General features: G+C 41.3%; 1 protein-coding gene across 2 annotated transcripts; it reads right to left on the reverse strand.

Moving 5' to 3' along the window:
* Positions 1 to 1,406: 1,406 nt before the first annotated feature.
* LOC111226150 (guanine nucleotide-binding protein G(q) subunit alpha-like) lies at positions 1,407 to 23,978 on the reverse strand. 2 transcript variants are annotated; one of them, XM_022751251.1, is made up of 7 exons: positions 22,840 to 23,978; positions 12,216 to 12,400; positions 10,018 to 10,172; positions 7,327 to 7,455; positions 4,618 to 4,747; positions 4,336 to 4,489; positions 1,407 to 3,171 (listed from the first exon to the last, which is right to left on the reverse strand). In XM_022751251.1, exons 1-7 carry the CDS (start codon positions 22,973 to 22,975, stop codon positions 2,981 to 2,983), a joined length of 1,080 nt encoding a protein of 359 aa, XP_022606972.1. In that variant the 5' UTR covers positions 22,976 to 23,978; the 3' UTR covers positions 1,407 to 2,980. The 2 variants fall into 2 exon arrangements, with proteins under 2 accessions (XP_022606972.1, XP_022606973.1); XM_022751252.1 differs by lacking the exon at positions 7,327 to 7,455 and adding an exon at positions 8,443 to 8,571.
* Between the last annotated feature and the right edge of the window lie 430 nt (positions 23,979 to 24,408).

Raw genomic sequence — 24,408 nt, forward strand, 5'->3', positions numbered from 1 at the left:
AAATAAACATGAAGTATTGAAGGTCAGAGAGCCAGATACTGGGTCCACCTAATTCACAGAAGGGCCCGATACATAAAGAAATACATAAAGAAAACTGCTTAGTGTTGGTAAACTCTCTACACACACACACACACTTTATGTTTGCATTAACACCCTGACTACACTTCTTATAGCACATACTGCAAGTAAATCTCCATTTATAAACAAGAATTAGTAGTGGATGACTTGGTTCACTGTGGTCCTGTACTCCAGTCCCCGCTGTCTGATGCCTGATGCACTGTGATAGCCCTTAATGAGGATGAAGGATAAGTCACCTGTAGAAAAGGTCAAAGACCAAAAAAGTATCTGCACTTCACTGGCACTATCAAAGCAAGCCTCAAAAAACTGGAAATTAACAATGCAAAAAACCGACAACAGAATTTTTTGTGTTAAATTACAAATAGCAAGCATGGACCGCATAGGTCTTCAATCACTGATAAAAAAGTCCACCTACGTTCGTACTGTACATTTTTCTAGGTATGCATTACAGCGCTGCGTCTATAAACCAAGAAGAAATACGAGTTTCTTGTTTTTTTTTTTTTTTTTTTTTTTTGTTTTTTGTTTTTTTAAATCAAACAAAACAAATGTGAGGGCTCCTAAAGAAACCAGTTATTATAAATGGATGGAGATGTGATGGCAAGTACAACTGGAAATGTCTCAATAAGAAATAGAAAGCAGAGATAAAGTCCTTACTATACCAGACATTCGTTTTTACAGCAGTTCAGACTCAAGTAGGCTCCACCATGAGAGGAGCACTTCAACATGACAGAATCAAAAGCAGTCAAATTATCAACACCTTCAAACCTGGTCCATAAATTAGATAAATAAAAAAAATCTTTAATTACTCTTAAAATCATCTTGTCACCATACTGTGAAGATTTTTACCAGCCCTAGTTAGTATTACTCTGGAGGCAGAGCTGTTGCAGTAGTGTGGAGTTGTGAGGCTGGTTGGGAGGAACCTCTTTTCTCTGACTATTGCTCCTTGCCGATCATTTTCCTCAGCACCACTCAGCTCTGCGTAGTCCTATTAATCAAGTGAACAAAATCCATAATCACAGTATCAATACTACCATAAATTCATAGGAAAAACTGTATGCTAATGAAATAAGTTTAGTTTTTCTTTTTTGTTTTTTTGTTTTTGTTTTTTTTTTTTTAGTTTTTTTGTTGTATTTTTTGCCAAAGATGGTGTACCACAGAGCATTTTTATACAGGAGTGTTTTGTGTATATGTATTTACAAACAAATATACACAAACAACATTTGCAGACTTCAGAGTGCGTTTTCTGTGAAAGGTTCATAACGCCCCCCCCCCCCTTCCTCTCACCACTCAATAGCAAGCAATCTTTTTTTTATAAACAAAGTGACTATACAGTAAAAAAAACAAAAAAAAACAAAACCAAAAAAAAGTAAACAGAAGCACATCCTGATGTAATAGAGACCATGTCACCATCAGGAAGTGGGTCTGATTGTACGGCTGAGCGATGCAGGTGTGACGCCATCAGAGATGTTACCGCATGGATTCTGGGCGTGTTTTAATTTACAGCTTTTATTTTGTTGAATAAGCTACTTGCAGCCCAAGCTGCAGATGTGCCCTGTGGGCTGATTAACACTGATGATGACATCACACTCCCCTCCACGTCTGCTTCCACTCAATCAGAGAGCCTGTGTTAAAAAGCAGGGTCCTCTCACCTTCTACTGGTGTTTTGTATTAAGGATATGGGGGTGTTATCAGTGGAGCCAGTTACTGTGAAGGTCACATGGAAGATTGTCCCTGTGAATCCATACAGAAAACATCTGGAGGGGGGGAAGCGATGTGATTAACTTAAACATAAAAATACAGAAATCTTTAAAGGATACTTATGTCAAGTAAATTTCTGGTTGCTTCTTTTTTTTTGGATGTCTTTGTTTAAAAGTTTTTATAGATTTTCTTACCATTTCTTATCACCATTCCATTTAGCCATTATCTGTTAAATAGAAGTAGACGTAGCAACAAATTTCTATCATTAAAAACATTTAAAAAATCTCAGCAATGAACAGATTTTGATTAGCTATGTCTTGTCCTCTCGTGCTTTTTGTCTTAAGTGTGTTTACATATGCATTTACTTCATAATATATATATCTATTTTTTGCGATTGCGATGCTCAAACTGGTGGGTACATTCATAGATGCGAGGTGGAGACAGAATCCTCAGCCCCATCCCCTTGCATCCTGTGTGAAACCTCACATCCTGTCCAAGTCACTCTGAAGTATCTCTTTTGTCAGCATCGAGCCGCTGGTCCTTGGGTGTTTTCAGCAGATACAGAATTCACTTCCTCCCACACTGGCAGAAAGGAGATGACGGAGGATCTGATCTCACACCAATGAGGGTCAACTCCAGAGGGCCAAAGGGGTTTGATGCTGCTATTCACCAAAACGCAGCTCCTTGCTAGTCAATGCTGCCCCAAATATACACACACGCACACACACACGTACCACACACACAAACACCAAAGTCCCCTTCAGTCACTGTACAGCCCGTGTGAAAGGTTTGTGTGCCAGATGAAATGTGCCAGAGCTAGCAGCCGGAGCCAAATCTGACACACGGAGCAGCTTTGGGAGGAGCGAGGATTCTGACACAACAAGCTGCCGAGCGAAGGAGGAAGAGGGCGAGCTTTGGTGAAAGAGCAAGGGGCGGCGTTTGCAGGTGGGAGGGTCTGTGAAAGTACTGTACTGGGGGGGGTGCAAGTGGTGGGGGGTGGGGAAAGGAAGGGTTCTATTAGAATGCGTGTCTGCTTGTGTGTGTGTGTGTGTGTGTGTGTGTGTGTGTGTGTGTGTGTGTGTGTGAGTATGTGTGTGAGTGAGCCGGCATGGTGTGCTGTGTAATGCATGTGGAGCTGAGTGCACACTTCCAAAGAGGTGTGCATTTGTGCAATGGGGAGGAGATGTGCGTCGTACGTGAGCCCTCACACCAGGTTGTACTCTTTGAGATTGAGCTGTAGGATGGTGTCTTTGACAGCTGCAAACACAAAGCGGATGTTCTCAGTGTCCGTGGCACAAGTGAAGTGAGAGTAGATGATCTTGTCGCTGTCTGGGTTTAAGTCCACAAACATCTTGAGGATGAACTCCCGCGCTGCCTGTGCATCTCTCTGGGGACCTGAAATTTAGACATGGAGGAGCACATGTAAACATGCATATACTTCTCACCACAAGGACGGTCATTTAAAACGCATCATAACATCTGTGTCTGCATCACTTTCACACCTGTGGTGCAGTTCTTTTGCTCCATTGTTACCTTTTGTTTTGTTCTTTTTCCTGTTCACACTGACTTATGACAAACTAACTCAGTGGTGTTAACACAAACTGATATGGACCAACTTATCCATGGGACAGTTTTGTGACATCATCATCTGCACCACTTGGACCCACATTGGGATGTTCTCATGCTAGTAGTGACAGAAGAGTATGTAGTGTTGCACCTTGTGTTTATTTATCTTGTCTGGTGTCACAAAGACCTTGCAAAAAAAAAAGCTCTTTATGTGTGTTATGGTCAAAACTACAAGTAAACCTCATATATCTTAAATCATGCATGAAGCTACACTGTTTTGATTGCTAAAAAGCAAGGAGTAGGAAAGCAGCTCAACAGTTGGGTTTTAACTTCTTCTCAGTTTCTGATGCATCAGAGAAAATTATGTCTTTTTTTTAGAGAACAAATGGGCAAATATTCACTGCTGCTTTTTTTGTCATATATGGTAATAAACAGAATACCTTTGAATCTTTTGATCTGACTAAACCTGAAGATGCCGCCTTAACTCTAAGTAATTAAACTGCATTTTCACAGTTGTCTGACTTTTACATGACTGAATGATAAATCAGTAATGCAAGATTGATTAGTAATGGAAGTCATCGTTAGCTGGAGAGCTAATATACACCTACATCGCTCATATACTGTAGGTCTGGAGATTGCCATCTTGACAGTTCCCATGATTGGCAGATAGATTTAATAGTTGTCTGGGTTTTGAATTCAGCCTAAAATCTAATATCTACCATCATAAAATCCAGTGGTTAATCTGCTTTGCTGTCACACCACAAACGACCCAGACCAGAGTTTCAGTCAAAAGTGATGATGTCAGTGTTGTTTTTCTTGAAAAGACTATGGTCAAAAGCAATTTCAGACTAGTGCACAACATCCACATTCACATATTCTGTCAGAGGGGGTGATTGCAGACTTAAAACTTCTAGAGGGAACCACACAAAAAAAAAAAAATGTGTCAGATTAATCAACACACACTCATATACACCAACGTATAGATGATCTCACCATCGAACTCGGGGAAATAGTCCACCAAGTGTGAGTAGGAGATCTTCTCCTCTAGCAGGTCCTTCTTGTTGAGGAAGAGGATGACGGAGGAGTTTTGAAACCAAGGGTAGGTAATGATAGTCCTAAATAGAGCTTTACTCTCCTCCATGCGGTTCTGTTGTAGGGGAACAAAAGTGTGAGAAAACTCAAGTTCTCTGGCAGAGTGTAATTTTTTTTTTTTTTTTTTTTTTTTTTTTTTTTAAATCAATGGTTAAGGTGTTGCAGATATATTATTTCACCCACCTCGTTGTCTGACTCCACCAGGACCTGGTCGTACTCACTCAGGGCCACAAGAAACATAATGGAGGTGACATTCTCAAAGCAGTGAATCCACTTCCTCCTCTCTGACCTCTGACCCCCTACATCCACCATCCTGATGGTAAGATGAAGGTGAAGAGGGGGATAACAAATGAAGAAGCGAGACGAAAAAAAACAACATGTCATCAAATAAATCCTGGTGTCCTAGTTGATGTTAAGTGATCTAACTGAAGATTAGAGGCCAGAATGAGAACTCAGTGTTTAACAGGACAGAAGTTCAAACTTGCTTTTAGGACAGTGCTATGTTGTTTTCACCAAGGTTTTGAATCCATCGAGTTAGATTTGGTACCAGCACCAAATCATGAACCCTGTATATTCTATGACATTACAAATACGCTGGATTATGACTCACTTTGTGCAACATAATGCATACACAGCAAATTAACTTTACAACAAAATGTTTTGGTCCAGATTAGTTTCAGGCCCAGCAGTCCTGAAGATTTTTTCTGGTGTATGTCTTCCTTAAACATTTTCAGCACATGACCCAAATAAAAATACAGTCTCTCATCCAGGGACGTATGAAAGCATATTTTTATGAATATGTAAGGAGACATCAGAAATAGGCCTATCATTTATTTTGGGTCCTCACCATTTGTTTTTTTAAAAAAAAAGGCCATACTGCAGTCCTATTAACATTATTTTGAATAATCTTTGAACAATTAGCAGTTAACTGAACAATTAACACCTGATGGATTCAACACCTCAAATTCACAACTTCTTGGTCATGATTTTTTTTTCTTCCCCCCTCCCCCAAACGTGTACAGTCATCTCTATTTGGCAAAAAATCTACACAAACTACAAATAAACCAGAAATAAATGTGAACTATGAAAATGCTTTTGTCCTTCACTGTGAGTGAGTCATGCAAGCCACTGCAAAGATGAAAGCTTCCCAATTAGGACAGATCAAGGACCAGGAAAACCAATCAGTTTGAGAAATCTTATCATTTTCAGTCTGTCAATTCAACATTTCTGGACAGAGAAAAACCTGCAAAACCAGAAACTACACAAAAATGAAGTATAGTAATATGTGAATCTGATTTGTATACAAAGAAAAATCTTATTTAAATTGTTAAATGGATATTTTCTGTATGTTAGTTTGCATAACACACCCTCCACCTGCCCCCGATCTCAGAACACTGAACATGTATAAACAAAAATACCCAACCGATAAACATGAATTTACAGATAAGACTCAACTTTGGTCAATAACCCACATCTTGCTGTATAATAAATTGTCTATATATTTGTGCATCAAAACAGTCCAAACTGAAATATCTTACTGGAATTCTTAAACTGAGTGGCATTCATCTGGTCATACAGGAAGTCAAAATTACATCTGATACTAGATCAGTGGGTACTCCTGTTTATGTGATACGGTGAAAGCTTTCTCGACCCACCCTGGTGTGTGTTTGATAAAGCACCACACAACAATCGTTAAATTTTGAAACAAAACAAATTGGGGAGGGACATAAAATGAAGGACAAAAGTAGAGATGGATAGGGGGTACAGGCACAAAGGATAGAGGACAGACAGAGGGCAGGAGGCAGAGTTGAAATGTTGATGACAGAAACAGGGGGCACCTCTGATGGTGGGATCCTTTTCATGGCAGAATGACGCCTCCTACATCACCTAACGAGACACTACAAGCTGAAGAAGTATGGCATTTGTAAGTCATGCGAGATTCACTAACACCACTAACTAAGCAAAAATTGGCATGAAAAGTTTGATGTCAGGACATGTGCCTGCAGGTAGACAGGCTGGCATTCGCTGAAGCGATTCATGAACAGCAATCCTGACTGATGAAATGTGTGAATCCTCGTAAGGTTTCAGTTTTCCCAAGCTTCTCTTTGACAAGGTCACCCTTCACTCATAAGGGAGTTTAGGGTCCCAGTTTCATTAAGCTTTCATCTGTGACAACTGATTCAATAAAATCTTTCACGTCAGGAACCTTTTCCTGTCAAAGCCGGTATATAAATGGCACTGGTGCTATTTAATGCTTCATAGTGCGTATTTCGGTGCACCTCTGGATGCACAGGTGCAAGCCTCCAGACCAGGTGCTATGTGGTCTCTAAGAGAGCTGCACAATTCACAATGCAAGGGTGCCCCCTGGTGGTGGCCCAGTCCACTGTGGTCCACAGAGACCCGGGGGCCAATATAGGCCCTGCAGGACCTGCCGCCCAAAATAACATTCCTCCACCGCGGAGAGGACGACCTCGTTTCTTCTGCCAGCCGGAGAGGGAAGGAGGAGAGGAGGAGGAAAAGAGGAGGTGACCCATTTACAGAGACCGGGCACCAGAATGTAGGACTTTCTGTTCATTAGGGGGCTGTGTTATGTGTGGTATGATTGCTGTTGGTGGCAAGAGGTAAAAGAAAGTGTGGGGTCTATGGAGACACTATAAAATGCTAATGACTTGGTTTTTATGATTGGAGCGTTAAAGAGTAGGAATGGGAAAGAGACACTCAAGTCAAATTTATAAATCAAAAGTCACAGGTTACAAGTTCTTTCCATTAACGGGGAGGACAAACAACATGGTTTAATTGGGGCTTTGGACAAAAACACATCAAATGATGTATGAGTTAATGATGTCATGACATAACACGGAGGGACTCAGCCAAAAAGTGGCATCTTTCTACCTGAAAATGATGCTTTGCAAGTCGAAGGGGTACTCTATGATTCCTGTAGTGGGGATGCGCACCCTGAGCACATCCTGCTGAGTGGGAAGATAGTTGGAATCTGAAATACGATCCAGATCGGTAAGATAACTACAGGCAGGCCGGTGGAGAAAAAGAGAGATAAAGAGAAAAAAAAAGACAGGAAAACAGTTATATAAAGCGTGACAGGCAATTACCACAACCCCCCCTGCCATTCCAGGAAGTGTGGATCAGTCCTGTTGAAGAAGCTTCACAGAAAACGCCACATCTCAGAAACAAAGGGCTGTTAGTGTCACTGCTCCACCAACACTCTCTATCCATAAACCAACACAAGACCTTGGAGATTAGCTGTTAACTTGCAACTGTAGCTTTGAGTTTACTTGACTCTTTTTAAATCGACAACAATTTGCTGTGAGGTCAAGTAGTTTGTGGATTATGTTGCAGACAGTGAAGTGGCATCAGTGACAGTAGTAGCAGTGACTTGAGCAGCAGAAACAGCAGCACCTGCAATCAGATAAAGAAGGGTAGGACAAGTATGATATCAAAGACAGCAGGAAACATACTCCCTACTTTCTATTTCCAAAGGCATATAACGTTTCAAATCTACTAGATTTCAAATCATGCCAATTGTCTCACACAATCTCCTGGAGAATCTTTGACATCACTGTCTAATCCTTCTTCATCTGGTATTTGGTGGCTGCTCCCCACACGCTATAGTGCAGCATGTCTGGCCTTAGTTTTCATCCTTGGGTCAGAACCTTAATACAACTCTGGACACAAACCACTGTTCTAATCAGGTTAACCAACCTGGCCCTCAGGCTCATTTAATCTAAACACAGCATCATTTTTATTTTCCTCTGAAGGACGACTGTGTCTTTTTACCCTAATAATGTGGTGGCATTTGCAAGTTTGTAAAAGTGTTGTGATTGCACTGGAAACAAATCATCTGGTTAATTTTACCTTTTTTGTCATTTTTTTATTCAGCATAATTTATAAGAACTAACCCCCTCTGAACTAATGTGCTAATATCCTGACAGTCATCAGTGGTTTCTGTCCTCTAACTATGGTGAGGCTGCAGTCCTGGTGCCTTAGGGGTACCTGAAGATGACGTTCTCCAGGTCAAATGGGTACTCTATTATACCCGTGGTGGGAACACGGACCCTCAGCACATCCTGCTGGGTGGGAACATATCCCTCCGCAGTCACTCGGTCTATATCGCTAAGGTAACTGGAGATATGTATGAACAGTGTAGATAATGCTGAAATAAAGACATTCAGTAATTTTCTTGTCTTTCCCAATTTCAGAAACATGCAGGACAAATACATAGCTAACACATTTACCATTATATTGCGCACACAGCAAGCACTCCTGAACACATGCAGACTTGAAGCAGCTTTTAACTGTAGTACAGAAATTCTACAACCAGGAGGCACTATAAAGTGACTGAAGTACCTTTGGCCATTGAGCCTCCTGTCACAAATCATTACACTGGAATTGTAGCAAACACTCATAACCACACACCGAGAGGCTTACACATTTGGCAGCAAATAAAGTGGAAACAAAATGAATACACCTTGACATTTCTTAAAAATCTGTGGTTATTACCGACATTCAGACATTAAATGTAAACCTTAAATTTTAAATTAAATCATAGTCATTTTTGGCTTATGTGTGCATAAAGAAAAGGAGCCACTGGGGAGTGCACACATTTAACCTTAGCTGTGACAATATTAGATCGGACTGTGTGTATTCTGTGTTTATTTCTGGAGTATGCTCATAGATGGTAACATGTAGTTTATAAGCAGGTTAAATGACAAGCAGGATCGTGGCTTCAAAGTCACTGTTCTGCTCTCTATTATCTGGATGATACAGCATGGGTGAGGCCAACCAGTCGTCTCTCAGGTGCAAGGAACCCAAATGACACATTGCACTGCTATCAAGTTATCACGCACTTATCATATACTGTAAATGAACAGCCACAGTGGAAAACAACCAACAATTAAAAGCCAAATAGTGGCTCTTGTATAATTTTTCATATAAGATTATTTGTGTATTTGTCAATTGTGTAAATAGACTGGTGAATTTTGAAATCTGTCAACCAATACTGTCTGTGGATAAAAAGCTAATGTGCTGCCCTGCCCCAGCATACGTTACATAACCCACAGGGTTATTAAACACAGGTATTTACGACAGAACATACACACACAACCTGCCACAAGCCACACATCTCAACCCTAATTACTGTGAAAACTGTTGTCTTGATCTCTGGAGACAATTCTAACTCCCTATTACACATAAAATTAAAAGGGCCAGTTCCCCAAAATCATACAAAATATATTTTTCAACTAAGCTGTGCAGATAGTTTCAGTAATCAGACATTATCATTTAAAAGTGCTTCTGAAAGCAACAGATATCTGTAATCAGCTACAACTACTGATTTTGATGAAGTGACCCTTTAAATTTCATCTGGATGCACACACAAGTTCAGTCACATTAATTAAAGCACAGACGCACCATTTTAATCCTGCATGCATATGTGGTTGCCACACACACACACACACACACACACACACACACACACACACACACACACACACACACACACACACACACACCTTCTTAAATCCTACAGAGGCACAAACACAACAAAGAGAGACAGACAGACAAACGTACTATTTAGTGGAGTCAGACAGCTGGTACTCTCTGCGGCGGTCGTAGGCCTCCTGGATCCCCGGGTCAGCCCACAGGCTCTTGATAGCTACAATGTAGGGCTGGTCAAACCCATTGATCTTCTCAATGTCCACCTCCTTCACGAGCATGGCATTAGACTGGGAAGACACAGGTGAGAAGGTGAGATAGGAAAGCAATAGGACAAACAGAAAACGAGAAAAGCAAAATGAAACCAGATTTATTAAGTTACATATTTCCTAAAACTTCCAGCTGAAGATAATTTGCATATCTGTAGATATGTTTCTGTTTAGACCTGTTGGCTGATCCTAACCACCCACTTATTTTACTTATCCCAGATAAAGTTTCTGCTAGACAAACTGAATGTGTCAGTTCTTGTTCACCAGAAGATTTTTCCTGTGAAAGATGTACAACTGACAGTTGGTCTAACTGGGAAAAATAACAGATGAAGAGGTTGGAGACTGACACCAGGGCTAAAAAGAGCAGCAAAATGGACATTTAATGATATGAAAATGTCTGATAAACATTGTGAAGAATTTCTTAAAAAGGTCTTTAAAAAGTTATATAAATATAAATAAATAATAAATAAAGCTATGGGCAAAGGTCAGCCATGTATAATGTCCAACAGACATACCATGTGAGACACTCATCTTTACACCTTTACATAGTTCATCTAAAGGGGCATCCACTCCCTCTATCTCCCTCCCTCTAACTATTCAATGTTATTCGTAGAACTTGATAATAGATGAGTGGAACAAACATTTTATTTTCTAAACTTCACAGTGGTCTTTTTATAATCAAATTATCTTTACAGCAGCTCCTCAAATATCGCTATGCCATCTGCTTATATGGGGCCAGTTCGCTGTACTTTATGTCTGGTTTTCACATCTGGTGCACTGAAATGGCTGCCTCAACCAAAATGTTTCTATCCTTCCTTTCTGTAACATTTTCACTGCACTTAATGAGTAATTCTTTTTTTTCTTTTTTTTTTTAGGGTGACCAGGTCCTGACACTGCTTTAAACCTGCACAAAAGCCTTGTCAATACCTTCTCCACTACTACCCCATTAATTACAATATGACCTTATGTGAACTTGTAACCCTGCTTCAGTTAAAGAGGAATTTAAACCTGTCAACTGAATAAGACGAACAAAAACCTGGTTGATGTGTAGATATACATACTATAATCAAACAAAAGTAACTATGAATAACAGTAAATATGCCTCTTACTACTCTTACCAAAATGAAGATATTTTAATTCAAACAAATTGTGATTTCAGTTCAGGACTATGACTTTTATTTTGAATAAGGAAACAGTAACAAGAGTAACTTACACACATTTCATTTGGATAAATTACGTGACAGTTTTTCTTGTGAAACGTAACCGTTAAACTGATGCAATAATGCAACACATGCTGAAGATGGCTTTAAAACTGTCAACACTGACAGGGACAAACTGTAAATCTGATTTATCCATCTTCATTCTTTCTTGTGGCATATAATGAGTGGGTTTCAAATTTTAAACATTAAATTGAACATTTTCTTTTGACGACTTCAACTAAGTGATGTCTCTTACCGAAAATATTTCTGTCACCACATTATTTGTGGATGCCAACAGTGGCAATAATATGATCTTGTTACGGGAAACATCATTTGCTTCACAAAAATGAGGTGACGATACTGTTCATTCATAATGTAGATAGTGATTCTAAATCCAGATCCTTATGAAGGTAGCATACTGATGGTCTATCCTACTGAATATCAGATCACATTCACCTTGCATCCCAGGTGTAAATCAGTACTCAATTAGAGGTTCACAATAAAAGACCAGCAGGGCTCTAAGGACTGGAATTGAGAACCACTGTAGCTTACAGTAATAGACTATAATTATGTTGTTGTATTGTGCCCACGATGTCGGTAAATATTTCATTTTCAGTCATGCTAATGTATTAAAAGCAGCCTATGTACAAATACCCCAATATTATATCTGGAGTTTAGTTTGGATGTGTTGTGTGTCCTGAAGCTTGCTTAAAATATAGACTATTTTAGATTGTGCAGATAAACTGTGGTCTTTCAGAAAATCCAACCAAATGGCATACAATATCAAACACTGTGCAGAGTAGAAGATACTTTGGAATGGGTGGCAGGACTTGTATAAGTATGTTTTCTGCGGAACAATCCTTACCCGATTCTGTTCAAATTTGTAGGGGATCTTGAGGGTCTCAGTTGCCCGGATCATGGCCTGCATGGACGTGAAGACGTTCTGGTAAACAAGCCGGATGAAGCCTCTCTTATCTTCATCTGAGTATCCGGCTCCATGGATGATCCTCATCTGCTTGATGAAGGTGCTTTTGCCACTTTCTCCCGTACCTGAGTGGGACAGAGAACACATAGAGTTAGAGACAGGGTGCAGCAAAGTTACCTCGTGGACAAAGTGGTATAGCATTGCAAAGCCATGTAAGGTCTGGTCTGTCATCACATCCAGAATACCAAAAGAAAACAAGCAGGAAAGAAAGACAGAGGGTGAAGGTGAGACAGGAAACTCTCTGCTTCATAGAATGAGACAGAGATGAGCAGAAGCCTGTAGAAATGAATGACATTCTTCATACACTCACAGTATCAAGTCCCTGGCCACTCTGGAAATCACCAATTATAATAATACAACCAGTGCAGCAAATGACAGTACATTAGAAAGATTTGATTACACAGAACACAGAGGTTTTAGGTAATAGGTAAACTCTCAGTCTTTGAGATTCTCATGTAAAGGATTAACAGCATCTGAGAAAGATGAAAGAAAACTAAGTACAGAATATTTTCTTCTTCAGCTACTTTTTGTGATTTTTTTGTCCAATAACTATAAACAGACATTCATGGATCAGCCCAATAACTACTGTATATGTGGCATCTTCAAGTCATTGGTGAAGCAGTTTTCAGTACAAATGGACACAGTGACAAAATATATAATGAGACATGATAAGTTTGTGAATTTATTTCTTATTTATCACACACTAATATGTAGTCTACCTTTGATATGAATGAGGTGGAGAAAAGAAACACCTCAATGCAATTCAACAGCACCACAAACTATATCAGCCAATATTACTGTTAAAGGTAAATTCAACACCTCACCTCTTATAATGCATTAGTTTTAGCTAGGTGTAAAAAAAAAAAAAAGGTATCTGTATCAATATTGTGATTTAAAATGACTAAAATAGTGACTAAAAACTAGAATTTTTCTATATTATCAGCCCTATTCGGTGCTAGACCCCGTCCCCTCCAATTAGCAGATAGCTCAATTTGAAATCAGGCTTCTCATTTGTGCCAAGATGACTAAAAGCCAAATTTGTAACCAAAGACAGATGCTCCATGAAAGGCAAAAATCACCAAAAACTTTGATGCCAGTTGAAGAGATCCAAGAACATGCTACAGTCTGTTTGTGTATCTGATGTTTAAGTACTAATCATTCATTTCTGTTAATCAATAAACCAGTCAAATCCGCACAGCCTGGCCCAAATGAAGCCAAAGTATCTAGTAGGTCTAATACTTCTCTGAAAACTTGATTACTGTGAGATGCCCATCTAAGTCAGTTTCACACGTTATGAAATCCCTCCACTGGGATTCCAAGTTGATTAAGTAAACTGGTTACGACTGCTAATATGTCAAAGCTTCTTTGTGCGACATCAGGATGTTATCAAACTATTTGGAAAGCGAACAAATCAAAAATATTTCTAGAAAGAAGCAGAGAGACGAGTGGCAGAGGATACAAGCTAATTTAATGAGGATGATTAAACAAATTGCCCTACATTTAAGGATCTGACACTGAACTGCCTCTGCCAAAAGGTGACAGTAGGGGTCGTTGTCAAAAGACTGCATTCCTTCAGTGATCCTCCTCTGCCCGCCTGAGTCCATATCTGGACGCAAGATCATTGTAATATTTCAAGTGGTGTCAGGTTTCCAGATTCACACATATGGTAAAGAAAGAATGGTGCCCACGAAAAAAACTATATACTCTATATGTAACTATATACTGTTATAATGTACATTTTTTAAAACGATTATTCTGTTTCTATTGATGCAAAAAGATTCTTGATTTCAGTCTCAAAATCAAAATCTCTGCATCCAGTAAAACACTTGTTTTTGAGCTTTTCAAGATCTACAGTGACTGCCAAATAAACCCCCAACTTGCTGGGGGGGTTCTGTTGGGCCTAACCCACATTTCACACTAGTCCTCTATGTTCTACATGCCCAGAAACGCCACCCTCAGGCCATCCAAAAATAAAATAATAAAAAATAAATAAATTAAAAAAAATAATTAAAAAAAAAACAAAAAAGGCTGATGGCATCTCAAAGCTCAGTGAAATCAAAAAGGATCCTGCACATCCATAATATCTGGCAAACTGAAAGGGAAAGACGAGGAGGAAAAAACATACACAAACACGCGCATGCACGCACACACACACACACACTCATCTCACCACCACCACCTACATTCAAGGTTTTTGAAGAGCAGCCATATTTCCGTTACCATGGCAACCCCATCCTCTGTCTCCCTCTCTTTTTCGTTCCTGTGTGTTTTTTTTCTTTTTTTTTTTTAAACCCCTCCCTACACTCCGCCGCCCCTTCTCTCTCCTCTCTTTCGTAGCAGACAGTAAATATAACTGTGAGCCCCTCAGGCTTGCTCTGTGCTCTTCATCTTTTGGTGCACCACAGAGAAGAAGGGCCTCAGCTCCACAGAGACTCTAGGGGGGGGAAAAAAAGCAGGTCTGAGGTCAGTAGCAAGGGGTTCCTAACACCAAGGACTGTAAAAACGGTTGGCAGAGATAGCTGCTTCACTGCTGATGTGGGGTAGAAATACCTTAATCCCAGAAACAAAATAAGGGTTTCAACACCGTGTCCATAAGGGGAAATGACTGTCCTTCATTTGAGGAAATGTCCAATTTTGTCCAAATCATTCAGAATAAAGGTTTCATCTTCATCATGTCTCCTGGATGAATCAATGCATTGCAATGGATGCTGCACATTGGCGCCTACAAGGTAGTCGGTCTAATACAAACTGTGGTCGTCTAGCTAACAAAAGGAGTCAAGTATAGAGAGTGTATTCTTTGTATTGGGCTGTGGCAGTAGTGTCCTGGTAGTGACTACAGACAGCTTCAGCAAAGGAGCAAGAGGATCACTCTCCAGCTTAATGTCTGATTTATTTCTCGTGACCCCGTCACAAGATCTCCCTCCACTATGTTCTCTTAACTGTCGTGTCCCTCTTTCACCAGACAACACACTGCGGGCCTCTGTCTTCCCTTTTTCCTCCCCAGATTGTACCAGCGCCAGCCACAACCATTTCCATGCCCTCACCAGCTCTCCCCCACACATACACTACACGCTCTTCCCCCTCCTCCCCTCCGTCACAACCCCTCCTAACCTCCCTTAGGCTAGAAATATGCCTCTCCATTCTCATCCCTCTCTGTCAAGAATTTTGGATATTCATAACTAGAATCCATCCATTCTTTTTTGGTAATGACCTAGAAAAAGGAGGTCACCTTTTAATAGCTCACACACTACTTGGGTTTGATAATGCTTTCTGTTCTAGGTAGCGACGAGTGTGAGAGAGAAAAAGACAGAGAGCTTAGATTATGCCCAAATGCAACATTGCAAGGTACACTACACAGCCCACACACTAACACTGGTCTTTTGTGGAGCCGATGTGTTTCTTGGAACAGAGCTAAGTCTCAATCAAGGGTAACCCAACGACAATGAACATTAAATTAAGACTTGCTCTGAACTGCCAAATTAAGAAGAGCCAGTGTGAGACAGTAGGTAAATAGTAACAGCTATCCATCATGTAAAGACATCAAACACTTCACCTGTATCCTCCGTTGCCAGGCTATCTTTCATAAGCCTTTACATAACGCGACTGATGTCAGCGTGTGACACAACACCTGATGGACTTGACACACCACTGTCTTAGTGCAGCAGTTTTGGTTGAGCCCAGGTTGCCTCACCGTCATTTTATCTGACCGTGCCTCTGTGTGTGTGTGTGTGTGTGTGTGTGTGTGTGTGTGTGTGTGTGTGTGTGTGTGTGTGTATAAGGCTTGCTTTGTTTACACAGTCTGCTCATATCCTATAATTCTTCCGTCATGCTTCATATGCAGGCATGGCCGGCCATTAAAGGCCTCATGCACAAGCAGGGCCGTGCCTGCTAAACCCGGCTTCCCTCTGCAATGCCTGTCGCTGCTTTCGATGAACAGGAGAAGGGTATTATCAGCATCATGGTAAACCTGCATGCAAATACACATGAAAATATAATTGTCCATTGGTATGAACAGTGTTGGCTTATCTTGGTCTATGAACTGTCCTTTCAGGCAGGGCATGGCAGTCCAATCTCAGCGAGAGCGAGAAATTTGCATGGACAGAGCAGAGGTTAAAGTATTATCAAAACCTCAAGATTGGCATTATAGATGTTAGCCTTTTTATCAGAGACCTGGAAAGATACTTCATGAATCAGACAATCACAAGGCCAATCGAAATGAAGCGTGGGTCTCAATCTTTCACTAAATTCATCTTGGAAACTGGCCTCTTTCAGATGTACAAAGGAAAGGGATTGAACCAAGGCAGCCTGGAGCTACGCAACACACACACCAGCTGCCTAACCAACTGTGGACACACACAAATCCTGTGGTCAACCTCAAGGCATGGTTGTTACCTCCACAGTGATGGCCCATTTCTTCCTGCAATGACCTCGGCCGTGCAGACAGTACAGGACTCCAGCAAACACACACACATAAGCATAAACACAAACCAAAGAGGACTATTTCTCTCTCAGCTCTATTGCAGCTTTCCAGCATGTGTTGCTTGCTGTCAGGATCTGCTGCATTGTGCTGATGTCTCTGCATCTGCTGAGTGCTCCATATGCGTAGGTGTCAGAGCTGTAAATTGAACATACATGCTATAGCATGCACTGCACATAATACACACAGTCACACCTCAACACGATCATTTGACCAACTTAGGACAGCTTTGTCTGTTCACCAGTGAGTATGCACTGAGTGCTGTTCTGGTCGAGTGGGTGTGGGTGAGCGAAGAAAAAGAAAAAAAAATCAAATACTGGCTTTACAAAAGATTTGGAGCGAGCAGCAGTATTTTAGTCTGCAATACACACACTGTGCTCAGCTGCTTCTCACTAAAAACAGGCAAATCCTAGATGTTGACATTATTTCTTAAGCCACAGCACTTATTTTAGGGGATCTCATAACAGATATTCTATGAGATTCCATCGCTCTGTGTCCACACATGGGCAGAAAACATACATTGCACATCTCTGGTAAACCAATTTAAGCTAACCTTCTAACCCTAACCCTTTAGGTTTTCCCACTAGTATTCACAACCACATTGAAAAGCCTGACATCCTCCAAAAAAATGACAAATGTAAGCATGGCCTATCATTCCAAATCTGACATGAAACTGAAAAATGAAGTGACACAAGTTGAAACGGTACATCCAGAGAGAAGTGTGGGCTTTACTGTACGCAGCAGCTGGTGGGAGTAAACAGGAATGAACATGCCACCCTGTCAGCAGAGAGGGCTGAGGAAACTGGCAGTGACCAGAAAGGCAAGCTACGTCCCCCGTCCTGTCTGGGGACCGGGGGTAGCGGCAGTATGTGGGACAGTCACCATCTAGCCTCATTCACCCCCATATCTCCAGAGAACCAGCCATGACCCCATTTAAGAGTGTGTGTGTGTGTGTGTGTGTGTGTATGTGAGCACGCGTACCAGTTCATCTGTGCACTAGAGAGCAATATGAGCAACTGTGTAAAAGACACCATGGCATAGAGAGAGACAAAGAATGTGTGCAAGGCTGGCTGAGGCAGGGCGACTGCCTGAGCATTTACTGCAAACAAGTAGGGATGTAGAGGGAGTCTGGATGGAGACACCGGATATGTTCTGTTCTGTAATGGAGAACATGCGCTGTGTGCTTACTCCACTGTGCCTTCAAGATGACTGAAGTGAGGGGTGACCCTTTGACTTCCATTGACTTGGATTGATACTGAAATTGTACTTGTACATTTTGATTTCATAAACAATCCTGTCTGGCTACAGGTCATTGTACAGATTGAAGTGAAAAGGATACAACTTCAACAGAATCCAGAAAACCATTCGCAATCAAGCTCTAATACGTGGTCATACATATAGTCCCTAATCAATTCATTGCTCTGCATTGCGAGTCCATAACAAACATTTCTAAAAAAACAGAAGTATCGCACATATTGCATGACACACAGTCAATAATCTTTTCTGAAGTCTCAAAACTGGGCGAAAACAAAGGCAGTGTGTATAAATGAATTTCCAATAAGTTAACTTTTCATGCATTTTTCAGGAGAACAGAACATTTGATTTTTTGTTTCTCTAAAGTCACATACAGGTTATCTTTGGGGTGCCCGTGTAGCCTACAGATTTAAGGCTGTCAACATTATAATAAAGGCACGCAATGACCCAAGAAATACAAAACATACTTGGCCTTAAGGATAAGACACTGAACAGTCTTTAGGCAACAGTGGTTGGTAGTATCAGTGGTTTACAATTATGTCCTGCAAGTAAAGAGAAAGAACATATTACATTCCTTCTGCACATTGATGTTCTTATGAAATCTCAAGTTATACAAGTAAATTTTCTGAATGACTGTTCATTTGTAGCAATTTTGCAGCCACCTTCATAACCATGTGTTCAGAAACAATATGGTTGTAGAAGTGTTTCAAAGGGGCTGTGTCAATGCAGAAGGATTTACAATTGTAGATCTGTTTTTTGAAGACATTCTGGGCTATTTTCCATTAAACATAATTGAGAATAAGTGACAGCTAAGTGCACTAGATGCTGGGCCAATTTTCTGGCTGATATTAGGTTGCTATTGGTGCATGTCAACTGATAAGTAACAAGAAACTGCAGAGTAGAAATGCAAAAATATGTCTGCGGTAGTTTAGAAACAGTCCTTCCATTACATAGTTAGTCCACCAGAGAGGTTTATTTTTCAACTGAAAAAATATCCCATCCAGTACATAGCTTGGTCAGAATTCCTAAATAACCATATTTAAGAAATTCTTATCAAAAGTTTGTGTTCATGTAAAAAGAAGAAAATTATCAGCCAATATTTGTTATTGTTTTATTGTATTAGATTTTCTAAATTGTAAAAACCTGTCTCATGATGATTTCCATATTTAAAAGCGTTAGATTTGACCACAACAAAGAAGATTTCATTAATAACCATAATGACCAAGCACATAGCTCCACATTCACTGGCATTAAAAGTACTGTACTCACAGACACACAGACACAGACACACACACACACACACACACTGAGGAGTTGAGCTAGAAGATCCCTATTGCCATATATGTTCAAAATAAAGACAGCTTGGCAAGAGAAGGAAGGTCAGCAATAAACATCTGAGCCTAACCCCTGATCCTCTTCTTGGTTCAATCAGACTGTTCCTGTGAAGGATGTCTTAACCTGGAAACAAGACGTTCTGCTGAGACAGGGAGGATCAACAAGAACAAGTCAATCAATGAGGATTTGGCAAAAGACTGTACATTAAACCCACGCCTGGGATGATGTGCTACCATGGAGCCAACTTTTACCCCAGTCAGACCACTTTCTTAAACACTGCATTTGATGACCAAAAATGTGTTGCTGACATCATTCTAGGGATGTTTTACTTATCACCACATATTCTGTTGCTCAGATTTCATGTGAAGGCCACATCCCCCCCCCCAAAAAAAAAAAAAAAAACTAATGCCAACTGGTACACTGACAGCTTGACTGTGAGCTTACAGTTTACCTCGGTCAGCGCTTTGAGAAACCCTAAAGTGTTTGCCCTTCCATCTCACTTTACTGACCGTTCACTCACTCCAGCGGTTCATTTACCCTATGCAGCAAAGGCCACAGCTCCTGGCCCACTGTGTTTTGACCAAGTAGAGGCAAACCACTGGTCTGTGGAGCAGGAAGCTGCTGGTATGGCCTGATATGGCCCTCAGTGACAGGCAGCCAGACTGTGGGCACTGCTGCAGCCCTGGCAGAGCTGTTATTTTCTGACCAAGTGGCTAAGCTTGAAGTTGTAATATCTTTTACCTACAAAACTAACCCTAACATTCACCCTCACAGTATTCTTAGTCTGGAAACCTCATGCCTGTGTCTGGCATAGCCACATAACTGCTTTGTTGAGACATGGCTATTATGGCAATGCACCCTGGCCATATTGTAAACTTTGCCAGGAAGGGAGAGCGACACAGAGGAGGGTGGACCTGAACTAATGAGAGAAACACTGTTTTTGTTAGGGGAATGCCACAAGCAGAAATGGTAGGACCTGTTACATCAATCTAGAGCTGAAAAGATTAATAAATTAATTGTTTAAATAATTTTTCAGTCAAGAAAACATTCTCTGGTTGCAGCTTCTTAAATATGCTGCTGCGTTCCTCTGTTTTCCATCACTGTAAACAGATTACTTTTCATTTTGGACCTCTGGACAGACAACATAAGCTGTTTAAAGATGTCACCTTGGACTTTAGGAAATTGTATTGATTGTATTTGAATCTTTGATTGTCTTGTTTTTGTCCAAAACCCCCAAGACAATTAATTTAAAATGACACAAAAACACAGAATAGTTGCAACTCTTCACACTGGAGTTCTGTGTACTGTACATCAATCATTCTATAATAAATCCAGACATACAGCATCAGATGTGAGCTGGATTTTGGATACCTTGAAAAGAAATCGCATGATTGCATGCCTGCACACTAAAATATTTCTGTACTCAAGCTATAGCAGTCTGCAGTGACACATTATGTACAACTAAAAATGTGCATATTTAGCCAGAAGGAGCTACTGGATACATTGCTGCAAGCCCAGCTGAAATATACAACCTATCTCCTGCACATGCACTGAACTGCAGGGTAGCTAATGACAGAATAACTCCCACAATATTCCACTGAGATGGCTAAACGGTCAGTACTCATTATGCATTGCAGTATCACTTTCCCTCTTCTGTAAAAATACACTCGATGGAACACAGTGGGTAAATGTTAAGAAAGAGAGATTGTCCTCATCCTCCGGTGAGAAGAGGCAAGCAGCTCACTGAGGGCTGTGGGCCTGAGAATAATGTCAGGGGATAATAGGAGTCAGTGACATCTCAAAGTCTGAGCAGCGGATGTGTTTAACCAAGCCTATTAAGACCTGAACTAATCCTGCCTTACACGTCCTTATCCAGGCGTCCACTGACAGCCTTAACTCACACAGGATGGGCCACTTACAGCATGACTGATTGCAGTTCTTGCTTGCTTTCAGTCTTTCAAACTGACATTTTGTTACGCGACTGTCAAAAACAAGGATATAATGGAAACGCTATCAGTACAACTAAAACAATGAGCACACTAGTGTCGAATGTAAATGATTGCCTGAATCCTGAAATCTCTTAAAATCACTCGGTGAAGCCATGCATTCATTGATCATTTGACAGGAGAAATGCGACTGCAGCACACCATTTCAAAACCGCCACACAAAAACAAACACCCTTTCCACCTGTTCACCTTGGCCGCCAGGTAGAATAGAGTGCAATAGCGATTAAAATGTATGACACAGATTAGAATATGTCCCATCGACGGTATGACTCTAGTGTGGCCTACTTCTCCAAGCTGAGGTATTCAGCAGGGAAATGAAAGGAGACACACATGTCAAATAACCAGGGCTGCTTTTGATGGGCAAGAAATGAGAGCAAACGTTTTGAAACTAAGGATGCAACCTAGATAATTTTAATTGTCCTAAAAATGGACTCCTGCTTTTCTTTTTTTCCAAGGAGCTTTCACACTAGAAATCTATTGAAATCTCTTGTTTTCAGTGGCTGAGGGCTCACATCATGCACATGCGGTTAAAAGTTAGCCTGTTAGAATTTGCATGCACACAGAATACATTTTCCTGAAAGCAATGCAAGTACATTTTGTGGTAAAGCATAGCCTATTGTTCCTCTTTGTGTCCACAGAACTATGAATCAATGCAGTACAGAGCAACTTATTCAACAGCAGCTCCCACCTGCCCACACACCAGCTATAAAAATAGCTAACCTACTCAGCTAGACTCCAGGATGAGGGGGCAAATCCCTCAGTATCCTTGTCCGCTAGAAGGGTAGATTTGCGACACTGGGTGCACACTAATAAATAAGAGAGGTAGATAAATGAATGAATGAGCACCAAGCAAGGTCTAGCTGAGGCACCTCAGGCTGTACAAATGTTATGCAACCTGGTGAGCAACAGTGTAAAGCAACCCAATGCTGCTGCTGCTTCTTCTATTATCAAGTGACCATCTTCACCTCTTAACCACCAGCAGCTAACAAACCACGGTGGCAGTTTTGAAGCTGACCAACTGAATAGCTCGAGGGCTAGTCTATAATGCCAAATTGGCCCACTGACTAGCATGTGGTAGCATGTAAACGGTGACATCTTAGTAACTTCGATGCCAAATGAGCTGTTGTCTGCACACCAATGCAATACACACACACTCGAATAAAGAGACTGTATCGGTGGCAAGCCTGTTCCTGCAGATTTGCACCTGGACAAGACAGCTCACTAACTGTAACTCAACAAGCTACAAGACAAGCCACGCATTTCGGAAATCATGCCATAACGTTACTCACACCGAAACCAGGCTCCCAGCTAGCAACCTTAACTAGCAGCATATTTGCTAGCGTTGCCAAGAAGGCCCAAGGAGGTTAGTTTTGCATGTAACGACACAAGACAGTACAATAAAGGAGTATATGAGAATTAGCATGCTACATACCAAGAAGAAGTAATTTTAGCTCTCTCCTGGAGTCTCGCTTGTCTCGGCGGAGTTGTTTGTCAATTTCTGCATTGATTCGTTTCGACTCCTTCGCCTCTTCGCTCAGGCAGCAAGCCATCATGGACTCCAGAGTCATCCCCTCTGGTTTTGGCAGCCCGGTTTTATACGGGACCCGACAAACACTTGCCCACGGTTTCGGCTTATCCCGAATCCCCGGTCCTCGCTTCGATTTCAGGCGAGGAGGAGGCGGTCTGTCGGGGCTGGACGGATGGATGGATGGACGGGACTGGGGGAGGGGAGACTAAAGCTAGGGGCCTCGCTGTCAAGTTGTCCCCCCAGCCGAGAACAACTGCGACTTCGCCCGGGTGTTCTCGGTAAATCACGGGAGATTCGGACAGGGGAGGGGAGTCAGGAGACGGCGGGGCCTCCCCGAGATGCTCTGCCTTAATACAGATAGTGTTAAAATTACTGCAACTGCCACAGATTAGCCACTTAACACCTGGTTTATATCATTAACCCGCTCGGTCACTTGGTGGTCCAATTCTATCTTTTCGTCTGTCACTGTGGTCCAATTCTGTCTTCACAATCCGGCAAAAGTGGTACAAAACTGCAGTGTCGCGACATCCAAACCCGTAACAGTTGATATCTGTGCAGTCTCTTCAACGTCAGCGAGCTAGTTTACGCTAGAAAAAAGTAGTAGTCCTTGCTAAGAAGCTAACATTAGTGATAACCGTTATTGCACTATCCACGCCGCAGCAATGCGTCCGTTCTCTAACTAACTACATTAGCTAACGTTAGCTAGAACAGACGTAACGGCTATAAAAGCTGCCTTGCTAGCCCGCTAGCTCACTCAACAACGCCTCAGCTAATGTTGTGTCAACCCGCAGTGATTGAAACAGCAGGCTGGTTGAAGGAATTTGTCCGCCTAGCTAGCGATAGCAGGACAGCACCCCATCACATCCTGACTCATTTTGACGGTAAAACATAAAGGCTACGACCACAGCCTCAAAGAGGGGGATAAAGTGCGTGTCGAGCCGGCGGCTTTTGCCAGAAATGTATTCACTGCAAACAGCTGGCTTTCGGATAGCTCGTCGCTGGAACAAGGTGGGCACACATACACAATCACACACATACACACACACCAGCCCCGATGCCAAGCAAGGAGGAGGAGAGACTGTGCTGTTGAGTGACAGACGGAGGATTGCATGAAACAGGTTTGTGACAGACCAATTGCATGAACGAGGCGGATCCTCGGGGTGGGATCTGATTGTGAGCACTCAAGTTAGGTCGATGAGATGCAAAAGCCAGTCTGTATGAACTGGGAAACGCTGTTATTTTAGTTCTTATATGTATCCTCGGCAATGTATGTGTGATCACTGCTAAAACAAGTCCAACACCTGCTGCATGTGTGCTGCACAATATTCTGTACTGCTGAAAAAGATCTGTAGAGTATAGTACAATATGTAGATCATTAAGACAGAAGACATTTCAACAAGCACTCCCCATCACTCCATCAATAACCTGCAGTATAATGCAAGCAGCATTAGACAAGACACATTATTAGTGAGA

The sequence above is a fragment of the Seriola dumerili genome, unplaced genomic scaffold (assembly GCF_002260705.1).
Source record: "Seriola dumerili isolate Sdu_G_001 unplaced genomic scaffold, Sdu_1.0 BDQW01000149.1, whole genome shotgun sequence".
Classification (NCBI taxonomy): Eukaryota; Metazoa; Chordata; class Actinopteri; order Carangiformes; family Carangidae; genus Seriola; species Seriola dumerili.

Coding starts and splice junctions, on each gene's coding strand:
- LOC111226150 (XM_022751251.1), bottom strand. CDS start 22,975: ATGACTCTGGAGTCCATGATGGCTTGCTGCCTGAGCGAAGAGGCGAAG. Junction 7,456..10,017: donor CTGTCTGACTCCACTAAATA/GTACGTTTGTCT, acceptor GCCTGCCTGTAG/TTATCTTACCGATCTGGATC. Junction 4,748..7,326: donor TTGCAAAGCATCATTTTCAG/GTAGAAAGATGC, acceptor TCTTACCATCAG/GATGGTGGATGTAGGGGGTC.